The sequence below is a fragment of the Xiphophorus hellerii genome, chromosome 17 (assembly GCF_003331165.1).
Source record: "Xiphophorus hellerii strain 12219 chromosome 17, Xiphophorus_hellerii-4.1, whole genome shotgun sequence".
Classification (NCBI taxonomy): Eukaryota; Metazoa; Chordata; class Actinopteri; order Cyprinodontiformes; family Poeciliidae; genus Xiphophorus; species Xiphophorus hellerii.
Genome location: NC_045688.1, coordinates 2,470,833 through 2,485,475, shown reverse-complemented (window position 1 = coordinate 2,485,475; position 14,643 = coordinate 2,470,833). Strand labels below are relative to the sequence as shown.

Below are 14,643 nucleotides of genomic sequence, written 5' to 3'. Positions count from 1 at the left end.
GTTTACTTGGTATTGTGTTGAATCTAAATATTTATGACTTCTTAAATGAAAACATCCGTTTTTCAAAATTATTGTGGTTTCTTATGTAAGAGATTCACACAAAGAAAAAATGTTTTCATTGCTTCTTAAAGTTCTTTTCAGATCATATTCCTCTGAGTTTTGTGAATAAATATGCGTATGATTGCATCTATATGTGAAAAACAAATAATAAATCAGAGTTGTATTTATTACATAGAGCCAAACAATATTAATTTACTTAATTTAGTGTTTTAGGTTCTCATTTATCTGGAGTAGCATCAACGTTTACAAACAAACAAGCAAGAATATTATAAAAATAATTGGAAGAAAAGCATTTATTGATCATAAATGATCAGAAACTGAAGTTATTTTCCTTCACTACGATTATAATTGATTGGCTTCTGGAAACTTGAGTTTATTTTGTAATTGGATTGTAGAAAGTCCAACGTCTCTGTGCTGTAATTCTGCATAAATGATGCAGAGTGTAGATGCTAAACCTCACACATAAAAATGATTAAATAATTCAATCTAATCTCTCAGTTATTCAAACAAAACAGATTCAGTAAAACTAAGAAGTAAATTTTTGATTCATCTCTGAGTAGATTAGTCAGTTATTGCTTTATTTTGAGCCATGAAAAGGGAAATAATTCATATTATTCCTGTTAATAGGTGAAAAGGTAATTTCTCATGAGTATTTGACTTTTCGTACTTCTTCCCTGGAAGCTACCATAACTTTAGGTCACTGGTTTTGTTACGGCCATAATAAATAATAACTAAGTGCAGAAATAATGTGTCTGCATCAGCAGCCAGAGAGGTTTTGGAGTCGGTGTCGCTCTCTGTGTCTCAAAATGTTTGCTTTTGATGCTGATGTGAATCCACATTCAGACAGACGGTCATGTGCAGAACTTCACATTTCACTGTTTGGAGAAAGAAGTTCATTTTCATTTTGCTCTTTACAGCTTTAAACCCTTTGAGAAAACATTTAGAAGCAGCACATCATATATTTTATTATATTTTAGAGCTTTACCAATATAAAAGAACAATATTTGGAGAATAAATGTTTATAGGTTGTGTGAACTGACCTTTGAACTTGAACTTTTATTCTTATAAAGTCTCTTTGCTCAGAGCAAAAGGCCAATTTATTCAGCTAAATCTTTATAAAGATTAACATAAATTGTCAAAATACCAGAAAACACATCAAAAATACATGTTTTATTGCTTCAATGCAAATGAAAATAAAGAATATATTGAATATTAAGAAGGTTAAAAGATTACAGTTCTGACATCTGAATTTTCAATAAAAAATAAAACAATGAACCTGAAAAATATGTTTTTGTTTTTGTAATAGAAAAACAAAAATAGCAAGTGGTTAAACAGCAGAGAAAGATAAAAAAAATCATTTTTTTATGCTTCCTGTTGATGCTTCCTCCTTTCACTGATTGGCTGCAGATTTGCTTTAAATGCTGAAACGTTTCTCTGCAGACGGTTTAAACTCACTTCTGTTCTCTCTGCCTTCCAACTGTCTAGTCAAAGTAAAACAGAAAGTATGGGGAAAATTAACGGATGCCTGAAAGTTTTGTTCATCATCTTCAATTCTTTGTTTACAGTAAGTAAAATAATTTTGAGAATTTTGTAAGTAATTGATCATATTTGTGAGGAAATGTTTTTTCCAAAGTTAATTAAGGTTTTTATAATGTTTCTTAACGAGAGAAACTTTGTGAGGCCAGCAGGTAAAATATTTGACTTTTCATTTAAAATAATTTTTAAAATGCTTAAAAAGCAGTAACTGGAAATAAAACTAGTAAACTGTTCACTTGTGGTTATTTTGTTTAGTTAATAAAAACATGTTAATATTTCTAAGAAATTTATTTGTTTTTAATGTAAATTCATTTTAGACTGTTACTGTAGATTCTAGATAAAATTAATCAGTTCTGTCCACTTTAATCATTAAACTGTTAATTTAATCTTGACTGCAGTTAAATGTGATTAACATTAATTTTACATTAATTAAATCTTTTTATGTCCAGTATCCTCTGGTTGAGGTTTTAGTTTTATTTTGCTCTCTAGTGTTTTAATGCAGAAATTACAAATATGTGAGAAAACAGGCATTTTAAAAGTATTTATTTAAGAATCCACCATAAAATGATCCATTTATGCTCTGAGATGTGAAATCAGGTTATTTGGACCTGATGTGGATCAAATCCTGCGTCCTGCGTTCACTCATAGAGACTATTATGATCTTTATGTGAACATCTTTCAGTGATTTTATGATATAAATAACAGAAATGTATTTGTTGAATAAACCTTTCCTCTTTTCTTCAGTGTTTTGGGGTCTGGCTGATGTATGGTTTAGGACGCGCCGCGACCGACGGATACCAGGTAACACAAACACAACTCTGGTTAAAAATGATTTCAGAAGGGAACCATGTATAGTATCTGTTCACAGAGAGATAAATAGATGTGGGTGATGTTCTGTAATAATCAGTTTGCTGTCTCGTTTGTTTTTGCTGTTTTGGATCAGATGGGAGGAATGGACAGCCTGAACATGATCACAGGTTGGATTTTTGCCGTTGGCGTTGTTGGGATCTCCTTGCTTGGGAGCCACGGAGCTCGCACTGAGAATAAATGCTGCCTCACGGCTGTACGTGCAGCATGATTCACACAAATCAAAGCTAAGTTAAAATAAATGATTTACAGTTTATATTGTTTTCTGTGCAGTTTGCAGTTTTCATGGGGATTGGATTGGTCCTCATGCTAATCTTTGGAGTCGCTGCCATTGTTTTAAAAAAACAGGTAATTACTAAAAAGTTCATGTGGTCCAGGAAAATGGTTCAAACGGGTCGGTCTGAGATGCTGCAGGTTCTGTTGGTTGAGCAGGAGCAGGTCCTGCTCAACCAACTGAACCACTGCAGAACCACTGCAGAACCACTGCAGAACCACTGCAGAACCACCGCAGAACCACCGCAGAACCACTGCAGGACCACTGCAGAACCACTGCCCCTGCCCCTGCTCCTGTTGCTCCTGCCCCTGCCCCTGCCCCTGCTCCTGTTGCTCCTGCTCCTGCTCCTGCCCCTGCTCCTCCTCCTGCCCCTGCCCCTGCCCCTGCCCCTGCAGTGGTTCTGCAAACTGCGGTTTGGTTAACTCAGACCACAGTAAACAGTCTGACAGCTGCAGGCCACACTGTTTGGTGCATCCAATCACTAAATAACGATGAAATTAGTCTCTTTGTTTCTGTCAAGTGTCAGAACACAAAACGTTGATTATTAGGAACACCCTCACTAAAGCACTCCACACCAAAGCAATGCAGATATCTCCGGTAATGACAACAGTTCTTGCTCTGGATTCACAACCTGCAACCTATAACTTAATAACTCACCTTCTGTTCTTCAGTATTGCCGTGAAGCTGAGGGGGGATGTGAAGCCGAGCTTCTCTTCAACATCAGCATTGGGGTCAATTTTGGATTTGCTTTCGTTGCTGTAAGTTTTGGTCATATTCTTTTACCACCATCATCTTTTTGTTCTCCTGTCTCTTCTAACCAACTTGTTCTTCCAGATGATGGGTTTGATCATTTCCACTAACATGATTAATCAGATCAGTCGTCACGACAACGCAGCAGTGCCAGCTATTGCAATGAGGACTTATTGACCAATCAAGTCGAGTCTTGATGGGTTTTATGGAATGATGGAAGAATATTGTTCAGGTTTTCATGCTATTTGTTTTGCCTTTGCATTGGTAAAAATGTTGCCACATAAAAATGTTTTGCAAACCCGACTGTGCCAAAAATGATCCCACATTTTCTCATGTTGTTACCGTAAATGTTGTGTTTTATTCTGATTGTTTGTGATCAGTTTTCAACGTTTCACACAAGCTTCATGTTCCCACAGCTGCTCTCAGTTTTTCTTCCCTTTTTCTCCTACATTTTGATTTTGGGTTTAGATGAAACTTTAAAACTCACCACAGGTTGAGGCTGCAAACATTTAACACATCCTGTCAAAAATAATTACATAAAGTTTTCTAATAAAGCAAACCTCCACATACTTACTTAATGTCTTTTTTTTCTTTTAATCTACTTTACTAAATTTGTAACAAAATCTATAAATTAAATTACTATGGGTATTTGTCCATAGTTTTCTTTCTATTTTGTTCCTTTGTGTTTCTGGTCTTTATTATTGCCAATAAAGGTTTTACTCTGAATCATTCCTTTGTGTTTCATTTCTTACTTATTTCTTGTCTTCTTCCCTCTGTGACATTTGTTTTATTCTGTTGTATAAATGTGAGACTTTTTAAATTTTTCATCTGTAAATCATTTTGAGTCTTAGCTGAACTCCCAGTTGGTTGTTGATTAGTTTCCTTCTCAGGTTTTCTGTTCGTTACTCAGCCTTAGATTAGACTCACCTGGATCCAGTGTCGCTCTCCAGCCTTTCCTCAGTTCTGAATCTTATGTCCAATATTTCTTCCCGGATTTTTCTGTTTCGCTCCTCCAGTTTTTATGCCATCCTCATTTTAAACTTGTAAGTAAGTTTTCCTTGTTTTTTGTTTGTCAGCTTCTGCATTTGGTTCCTGTTTCAACAAAATAGTTTGAACTTTTAAGAGAACTCCCGACATTAACAAACTATACATATTCTTCAAACAGTGGCAGCAATCTTTGGTAATAAAGTATAACGTCGTTATGTGAATAAAAATGGGAAAACATTACTTTAAAGTTTCTGAAAATATGTAAACAGGTTGTGTTTTTGTATAAGCAGACTGCTCCCCACTTCAAGATTCACTAGATGACAGTCAATTAGTTAAAAGTTGAAGCTTCGCATGTTTGTCAGGACTGGAGTTTGCAAAATATTTAAAAAAATGAAACTGAAACTCTGGGCCTTCAGTGTTTGGAGACATTTCAGCTGTTTGATCATGGAGACATGAGTAAAGCTAAAGGGATAGTTTAATGTCTTAATGTTGAAAGTTCAGCTGCTGACTTGCTCTTGATCCGATCTTTGAGCACCAGGTGGTGAAAGACGAGGATGGATCAACGATTAACTCCGATCCAAACTCCCGCCGTTCCTCCTGAATAAAACACAGAAACTTCTTCACTTAAGACAGAAATTTTCCCCGTTGAGTTGAGCTGATCTACATTTTAGACCCCAAACGACTGTTAGTTTTTCCGAACGAAAACAGTAGGAAATGTTGACTCGCCTACGCATTTGGTGTTGACACATTTACTTACTTGGTCAGGAGTGTTAGTAAGAGATGGTGCAAGTACAGTAGTTAGTACATTTATATGAATTAAAATATACATCTCATCAAATTAAAAGCATTTCTTGAAACAGAATCACACATTTCTTTATTTAAAATGTTTTTTATATGTCTGATGTAATATTGTAGGCTTAATGTCATGTTTCATTAACTTTAAACTGGAAATAATCGCAGTTTGCAGAAAGGAAGCCAAAAAAGTGCTTAATCAATCTAAAGAATGTTTCATTATTTGAATTAACTTTCTGAAAGAAATTAACTTTTAAATAATATTAAAATCTTTTGAATGTAACTGTAAATAAAAGTAGGCCAAGGATAGAGCCTTGAGGAACCTCACACATAAAAATCACAAAGTACCAAAGAATTTCATGCTTGTTAAATAAATTGGTGAAACCAATAAGGATGTTTTTAATCCATCAGCGACTTGAAAATATGAGAGGAACTTTTCCTTTTTAATGTCTTTGAAACATTACATGGTTCACTAACAGCTTCAGTCTGTCAGAGGATTTAAAACGCTTGAGAAATACGACTCAAAATACTTTTATATAAGGGTCCAGACTTTAATAATCTGTCCCAGCTGAACCACAAAATAAGTGCTAATTGTCACGACTCAAAGTAAAACATTGCATATAATGAGAGTCTCTAACGCCAAACAGTCGTAGTTTTACTGTCAGAGCTGCAGGTGGGAAGGTGTTAGCCGCAGTCTGATCCTCCACCCATGACCTGCTTTCACCAACCACAAGGGACTTTTGAAAGTGTTACACTGGAACCATGTTTTTTCCTCCACATTTTGTTTCAAATGATTTAAAACTAACAACATTATGATGCTGCTTTACTTTCACTGAAGGGGCTCATTTCCTCCCCTTTAACCAGGAAACATGCAGCTTGTCCAGAATTATGTTTAGCTTATTTTGAATGAAATGGCTCATTTGTGTTTTGTTGATGAATTGCTGTGGAGTCCTAAGAGCAAACTGAAGTTGTAAAGGTCAGAGCGAGAAGCAGCCATGGTGAGAAATTTCTTCTGAGTGTTTAACACATCAACAGCAGCAGATAAAAACCTGTGGCAGTGTTATGGTCCTCCAAACATCCTGCAGCACCGCAGCACTTGGATCCACTTTAAACCCACTTTGTTAGAAACGTTGACACAACTTGATCCATTTGTTGTTACCCTGAAATTCTAAATTTGCTCTCAAATTGACATTTTTCACATTTTTCTGCTTCCTTTTCTGTCTCAGCTGCTTCTAAAAGCAGCCCAAACATTTTTAAAACCCCCACCCAGCCCCTGTGTTTGGAATAAGCTATAGTTTCATGGTCTCTAGAAAAGGAGTCACATTAGACAGTCGCTGTGCCGTTGCCTAGCAACCAAAGAGGAGCTCTAGCACATTTGGTTGGCTGGTTTCTCACTGTATGTGCTTCAAAGATGTACTGTGGTAAAATTGTGCAACTGTTAGCAGCCATTTTCAAGTGCAAGTGTAAAAATTGAATTGGGTTGAACATTCATAGTCTACCATACCAATTGTTTCTTGTGACCAATTCCTTCATGTTCCAGAATCCAAATGGCTACTAGCAAGTTAGCATTAAGTTAAGTGGTGAGACTTTGCTTCGACCAATGTAGCGCAGCCATCTTCATCTCCTAAGTGACGGCAGGATGGGTGGCTTGTGATAGAGATGGTGAACTGAATCTCTTGGTCAGTGTAACTTTAATTCATCTTCAGTTTTATAAATGATTGATGGCCCAAAGACTCCAAATACAAGCAGCAAATGGATTTCTACGCCATCGTGTGACTCCTATAGTCTTCATGGATTTAAACCTCAAAGTTGTGCCTGGCAATTTTACCGTTTTAAAAGCATATTTAGCCAGTTTGTTTGCCTTCAACGTGTTTTGGTTGTTCCTCCTTAACCATGACTTTCTTAACACCCTTTTTCCGTGAAACTCAGCCTGTCCTTTTCTCTTAAGTCTGTGGCATTCTCTACTTCTGTTGTAGATACCACAGAACTAGGGCATTGGTTTTGTTAGCACCTTAGACCAAGTGCAGAAGTTGAGTGTGCAGCTGCAGCAAGAGATGTTTTTAGCCTGAGCAGTCGATGCTTCTCTTCATCTCAGCCTGTTGGTAGATTTAGTTTTTGATGCTGTTGTGAAAACCACATTCAGACGATTAAACATCTTCCTTAAATAGTTCAACTCTGCTGTAGAATGTAAGTCAGTGTTAATTTTTCTGTTTACAGCTTTTAACTCTCTGAGAAAACATTTGGAGACAGCAAAACATATTTTATTGACATTTAGTGTTTCTTTTCTTGCCAGTTCTTTTAAAAAACTGTTAAAAGAACAGTTATATATATATATACACTGCTCAAAAAATAAAGGGAACACTTAAACAGGTGTTTAACACTTAAAGTGTTCCCTTTATTTTTTTGAGCAGTATATATATATATATATATAACTGCTGTGCAGTTGTGCAACATCTTTTCTCATATCTTTTTTCAGCAACAGAAGGTTCCAGACAAATGGACAAAGTGAACTATTGCTCCAGTTCCAGAGACTGAGTTCATTCCCACCTGCCCTGTTTGGGTCACTTTAACTGGACTCCAGTCCGTTTGCCTAGAGATCCGGTTCATTTGAACTCTGAAAAAAAATCTAACTCTGGTTCGCCTACAAACCTCGGTCTCAGGTCAGTTAAAGTGAACTCTGGAGCGGTTCGAATGAATATGTGAATGCCAAATGAGCTGGAGACCACTCCAGCAGGAAGTGGCATTCTGGGTAAATGCAACCAAAACAAACATGGAGCAGCATCAGATTTTAACGGTTGGAGGTTTTCTCCTTAGTCTTTGGCTAAAGACCACAAGACATTTTAACCGTTTACATTTTGTGAAGAAATATAATGTGTCGTTTCCTTCAGTGGTTCTTGGTGCAGCGCCCCCACAGGTGAGGAGGGGAACAGGTTTTTCAAGGAGTCCTGTTTGTTTGACTCAGTGCCGTGTGAAAGAAAATCACAGCAGCTGGAAATAAAACAAATGGAGCAACTTTGGACCCCAATCAAACAGAGTCTACTGTGAAAACATCCAAAACCCAAACACCACCAGGCAACGTTAAAGAAGGCCTTTAAAAACTCACTGAGTTTCTACTGCAGGACATTTTTATAAATCCTGCAGCTGGGCTCACTATAGCCAGCATTCCTCCTCAGCTCCTACTTCTTGACTTTTTGTAGATTTCTGGATTACCCAGGCAGATCTTCTAGCTGATGAGCTTCTTAACCAGTTTAAACTTGATCTTAATCTTGTGGTTTGGTTGGTTTTACCGACAGAATAATGTGTGAAAACCAACGGCTGTTCCTCCAATCAGCTGCTCTCGTCTGCTGGTTTACCACAAGGCAGTTGTTTCTGTCCCTTATGACTCATTTTATGTACCAATGACTGTCGCACTACATCGTCTAACAACCATTTTGATTTAATATGTGAATGACTGTGAGTCTGGGTCTGCTGTGGATGAGTTTATTTGTTTTGGTGTGATGAGATATTTTACAGTCCAAAGTCCCTGTAGTACTTTCACTTTCCTTAGACTCCTTAGAATTTTACAACAAAAGAAAAGAGAAATTAGCAGGTTAAACAAAATGTGGAAAACAATCATAACAATGAATAACTATATGTTTATATCTGCTTTGTTCTGTTAAATGTTGCTTCAGTTTCCATGTGTAAACCGGAGTTCCTCTGGTATTTTGTTAATCTTTTTCTGCTGTTCGCTGTCATCATTTCTTGTTTCTGAGTTTTATTTTCAACCATAACTTTCATAAGCTGTATTATTGTCTGTGGTCACATTCTCTGCAGAGGTTTAGTTTCTCTTCTGCGTTCGTCGCTGCAGTTTTCCTCGTTTTCTCAGCCGTTCCTTCATATCATAACCTTTACTATACATTGTTGTCTGAACTAACTTTTGAATTTTAACTTTTATTCTTAGTAAGTTTTTTTCCTCTCCTGGCAAAAGGCCAGATAATGCCTGGTTCTCACTGCATTAAGATTTAGCTAAAGATTAGGGTGATGGCAAAGAGGATTTTCATCCGGAGCTCATCATCGCAGATAAAATGTCAAAATACCCAAAACACATGAAAAAAACTACTCAGTAATAATAAGATGATTTTTATTGCTTAAATGAAAATAAATATATTGTATGGTAAGAACATTTTGGAAATTGAAATTTGTAGTAAAATATAAATTAGAACTTTTTTTTTTCTTCATAATCACAAAACAAAAACAACCAGTGGGAAAAGTTTAGAAACAGTTTTTCTCTAATCCTTCGTTTTTCTTTAGTTTGTATGAAGCAAAGCAGATTTTAATGGTTTGATTTCTGGTAAAACTGAAGTTTAAAAGCAGGAAAGAAAAAACAATTGAACACAAACGGTTTTCTGCTTTTCCTCCTTTTGTTCTTGTGTAAACTGGAGATGTTTCCTGTTTAATCTCATCTTCTGTGTGATTAAAAATTATTTCTTAAATACTGCTTGAAAAACATTTTGAAGAGTGGAAATGAGAGGCTAAACTAATACGGTGAGGTTAATCCTCATCTTGTTAAATGTATATATTTATGTGTTTAGTTTTGAAACTTCCTGATTCTGGTGACTGCAGGTTTCGCTGACTGGCTGCAGGTTTTCCCCTCCGTGTTGAAACGGTTCCCCTCATTCATCAGATTGTCTGCAGACACAGCAGCATAATCACCTTCGTCTCTACAGTTCACTTCTCTCTGTCTCTCAACTGTCTAGTCAAAGGAAAACAGACAAAATGGGGAAAATTGATGGATGCCTGAAGGCTGTTTTCATTTCCTTCAATTGCTTGTTTACAGTAAGTAAAATGATTTTTTTTATTTATGTAGAAAATTCAGTTATTGTTCTTTTCAAAGCACAAAGAATATATAATAATTAATGAGGCCAGCAGGTAGAAATGACTAGATATTTAGATTTTTACTTGTAATTTTTTAAAACTACTAAAAAGAGAGAGCAAAGTAGAAATAAAACTGACAAAAATATTCACTTCCTGTTATTTTTGTTTGATAGTTACACATATTTGTGGTTCTTTGATTTTATTCATTTTTCAACTTTCCTTCCCATTTTTCTGATACCTGAAAGATGCATTCTACTAAATTAGTTTCTTTCTTTGCATAACGGTGACTATTTATTTAGTTATAAGGAATTTAATTATTTGTTTTCATGTCAGTGCATTTTAAATTGAGTCTAAGTTGTAGGAGTCACTGCAGATCCTTGATAAAAATGATTCATTTTTCAAAGCCAACAGTTTTGTCCACATTAAACTGTCACTTTAATCTTGACTGTAGTTTAAATATTTGGATTATTTTTCAATTATCAAATATTTTTATGTCCAGTTTCATTCAGTTTAGCTCTGCGTTGCCCTCTAGTGTTATAATGTAGAAATGACAAATGTAGAAACAAGTAGAGAAAATTATTATATTTTCTTCAGTGTTAAAATATCATTTTTTGTAAATCTGAAGGAAAAGAAAATTTTTCTTGGTTTTATTGAATAAACCTGTTCATTCCTTTTTTCTAGTGTTTGGGAGGCATGTTGATCTACGGATTAATAAGGATCAGTCCCAGTGACTATGAGGTAAAACACAAACATAGTTTAATGTGCTTTATTTTGGACTAATGTTTCACAGATTTCTTTCTTTTGAGGAAATGCTGTCTTGCTGAGCAGCCTGGAGACGTAAACATCCTACGATGAGTTAAAAAGTCTCTGCAACGATTCCAGGCCGCCAATAATTTAGTGCAGTGGAGAATAGAAAGTTTTGGAAAACAAATAAACTTGGAAAAACTTGAAAGAATAATCGGTAAGTCCTGTGTTTTTGCTCTCTTTGATCAGATGAAAGGGATTGACGCCCCGAACGTAATCTGGCTCTGGGTGTTTGCCGTTATCACCCTCCTGATCTCCTTGCTGGGGAGCCACGCTGCACGCACCGAAAATAAATGTGGCCTCAAACTTGTATGTACAAGATTTCACAAAATTTACACAAGTTCTAATTCTAAGTTGATCAATAATTCAATAATTATTCTTATTGTTTTCTTTGCAGTTTGCAGTTTTGATGGGGCTTGGAATGGTCCTCATGCTAATCTTTGGAGTTGCTGTCGTTGTATTAAAAAAGCAGGTGATTATTAAAATGTTAATGTGGTGCAGAGTTAAGATAACAGGTCACTCTGGGGCCCTGCAGGCTCAGCTGGTAGAGCAGGTCAGTGGTTACTGACTGGTTACTGACGTTAACTCAGCACAGTCAACAGTCTGACACAAACCTCACAGTTTGCTGCATCCAGTCACTGAAAGAATAACCAGCTTACAATGAAATCAGTCTTTTTATTTCTTTCTGTCAAGTCCTGGAACATGGCCGCTACAGCTCTCCACACCAAAGCAATGCTAGCATCTCTGCTATAGAACAATAACCAGATCTCTTCCTGTATGGGGAAATCTAGTGCAGAGATTTATGGCTTACTGGTATGTAACCCATTTCCTGTCAGTAAATAAAATCAGGCATCAGTTTTCTGGGGTCTATTTTATCAAATCTCTTGTGGATGTAGAAATGCTGTTACGCTTTTAGCCTTTTTCATCCAGCAAAGTGCTGATCTCACACCTGTGGAAAAACAATAGCTTCTTTGACGGTCCATTGTAAACCCATAAAGATAAGCTGGGTGTTCATAGATCACCAGGGGAAATCCACTTTTTCTGCTGCATGATTGTTATTAATATTCTTTTTTATAAGTTATGTTTAATTAACCTAAGTGGAGAAGCAACAACTACTCCTTCACATGCCAGCTGAACTCAAATATAGAAACCAATACAATTATAAAAATGTAAACAATGAGGCATAAAATGAACAGGCAGTCTCCATTATTACATTTCCTAATTGTTTTAATCTTGCATGTGTTTTGTCTGGTTTTATCTAATTGTTCTTCCTTAATGTTTAGGAGATGGAAAACTTTCGAAGTCCTAAAGTTGCCCAGGAGTTCTTGAAAGACGATGAGAAAAAACATTTGCTTGAAACCCTGCAGGAACATGTAAGACTAAAGGGCTCCCTCTGGTGGCGTTTTAAAGGAAGCACAGACAAACCTTTTTAATAAAAGACAGTATGCATGTTAGTGATGGACAAATAATTATATTAAAATTAAAGCATCGGCAATTCTTTTGTTTCAGAATCTATACTGTATTGATGCAATGTATAAAAACCCAACAACTCTCCTAATTTTAAAGTCTTGTGTTGCAGCTTCACTGTTGTGGATGGGCCGGCGTGGAGGACTGGGGTTCAGTCGTCCCTAAATCCTGTCACTGCACACCTTCATATGAAGAATGTAAACCCAACCCACAGGTGAGATAACAAAGGTTTAACAATTAATCTTCTGTCAAAGAATAAACTAATTATCTACAAATCTTTGAACATGTCGTTTTCTCACAGGGATCCATTGGACCTTCATCTGTCTACTCCAAGGTATTCAGTCAAGCAAATTTCACTTCACCATTTTGACAGATCTCCAGGGTGCAACCCATAACTTACTCTCAACTTTCTGTTTCCAGTCCTGTGGTGAAATTCTTGGGGATTATGTTGAATATGCCGTAAAGGTTGGCTTATGCATCATTTTTGGATTCGCTTTTGTTGCTGTAAGTTCCGATCATATTCTCTGTCATCATCTACAAACAATCTTCACTGCACAGCAACACAAATCATTTAATCCTGGAGAAGGGAGACAAAAAAGTTTTGGTCCTAAATTTCTTCACTTTCATTGTGAAAATTAAAATTGCCTCTCTGTCAATAATTACCACTGTAATTATTTCTTCCTTGGGAGTTAGAGTACTCCTTAGCAGCTGTAAATAGGTAGCCTTAAATAAAGCTAATAAATAACTCAACACCAAGCATGTGGATACACGTACACAATGTTTTTGTTTTGGAGAAATGATGGATTAAAAACAATCCAACTCTAGTCTTGAAGAAAAATTAGGAAAAAAAAGGGTTTTTAGGCCATTTTAATGTAAAATCCAAATTCTACACCAGCTGTTACCATGTTTGAATTGAACATGTGGAGATTAGTGCTCTCATGCTAACCCCCTCCCGCTAGCTCTTTGCTAAGCTACAGCTGGTTCACCACAACATAGCCTGACATGAATGCTAAAGCTAGTTAGCGTAGCCACCGAAGACGGCAGATAAATGGGTTTCCTGTAACAAGTTGTTTCTCTGCCATTAGCTCATTTAGCAGCGAGTACATGAGGTGATTGACAGCACTAAGACCCTCCTTCTAGCTCTTCTTGTTTTTGCACTCCTGCAGAGAGCAGTAGTAGTTCAGGGACGAGGTGGAGGAGACCGAGCTTTTCCCAGAGTATCTGTCACAACATGGTGACAGTTTTAATAAATAAATACATTTTTGTAAAAATTACTGCAGCTTTAAGTACAACATGTTTAAACTAATATGCCATAGTTCAGTATTTGGTTGGTGTACAGATATAAAATTAAAGTAAATAGGTGTGAAACAACAATATGGATCAAACAACTGTACAAACTGGAAATGACTCGACATATTTATGCCCAGTATTATTGACTTCCCACATCAAAACCAGAGGAAAACATGGCATGCTAATATGTTTCGCCAAGCAGTGGTGCTGTAGAAGAACAGCAGATTGACTACCAAACAATGAATGTCAATTTAGGAGGAGAGTAGGCTGAAACATTTAGAAGAAATCCAACAGTAGAAAAATATTTCAGCCAGCAAACCCAACAGGAAGACTAGAACCTTCCTTTTGTTCTGGCCTCATGTCTCTTCTGACCAACTGTCCACTTGTTTCTCCAGATGATGGGATTGATCATCTCCGCTAACATGATTAATCAGATCAGTCGTCACGACAGAGCAGGAATGTCAGCTTTTGCAATGAAGGCTTATTGACATCAACCTCCAAGTCTTGATGGGTTTTCATCAAGTCATCGTTACTGTCGCAAAAATGCTACCAAATAAAATGTTTTGCAAACGTTTCCACACTTTGTGATGATTCCACCATAAATATTGTATTTTATTGTGATGGATCCCTTCTCTAACACACCTGAACCAAATAAACATGCTGTCACCAGGCCTCTGAGTCGTCACTTTCACAAATAAACATGGAGCTGTTGGAGTAGTTCAGGGTTTTTGGTATTGGAGTTACAGAGCCACCAGCATTCCCACTACATTGCTTGTGGCAATGTAGTGGGAATGCTGGTGGAATGCTGGTGTACCGCCGACCACCAGTAAAAAATAATAAAAAATCAGCTGCTGTCGGGCAAAAATCCAGCTGCACCAAAACTTAAAAGTTAAACTTGAAAACTTTTTTTTTTTTGGATTTGCTGAGTTGCTCCCATCTACAACAAACATCCAGGACACATC

General features: G+C 36.5%; 1 protein-coding gene across 1 annotated transcript; it reads left to right on the top strand.

Moving 5' to 3' along the window:
- The first annotated feature begins 9,914 nt into the window (after positions 1 to 9,914).
- On the top strand, positions 9,915 to 14,352 carry LOC116736927 (23 kDa integral membrane protein-like). The gene is made up of 9 exons (XM_032589818.1): positions 9,915 to 10,081; positions 10,802 to 10,858; positions 11,114 to 11,233; positions 11,322 to 11,396; positions 12,208 to 12,297; positions 12,504 to 12,605; positions 12,693 to 12,725; positions 12,812 to 12,895; positions 14,077 to 14,352. Exons 1-9 carry the CDS (start codon positions 10,022 to 10,024, stop codon positions 14,167 to 14,169), a joined length of 714 nt encoding a protein of 237 aa, XP_032445709.1. The 5' UTR covers positions 9,915 to 10,021; the 3' UTR covers positions 14,170 to 14,352.
- The last annotated feature ends 291 nt before the right edge of the window (positions 14,353 to 14,643 follow it).

Bases quoted from the DNA above. Each gene is read 5' to 3' on its own strand.
- LOC116736927 (XM_032589818.1), top strand. From the start codon at position 10,022: ATGGGGAAAATTGATGGATGCCTGAAGGCTGTTTTCATTTCCTTCAAT. The intron at 10,859-11,113 runs GTAAAACACAAA...CTCTTTGATCAG, and splicing joins TCAGTCCCAGTGACTATGAG to ATGAAAGGGATTGACGCCCC. The intron at 11,234-11,321 runs GTATGTACAAGA...TTTTCTTTGCAG, and splicing joins ATAAATGTGGCCTCAAACTT to TTTGCAGTTTTGATGGGGCT.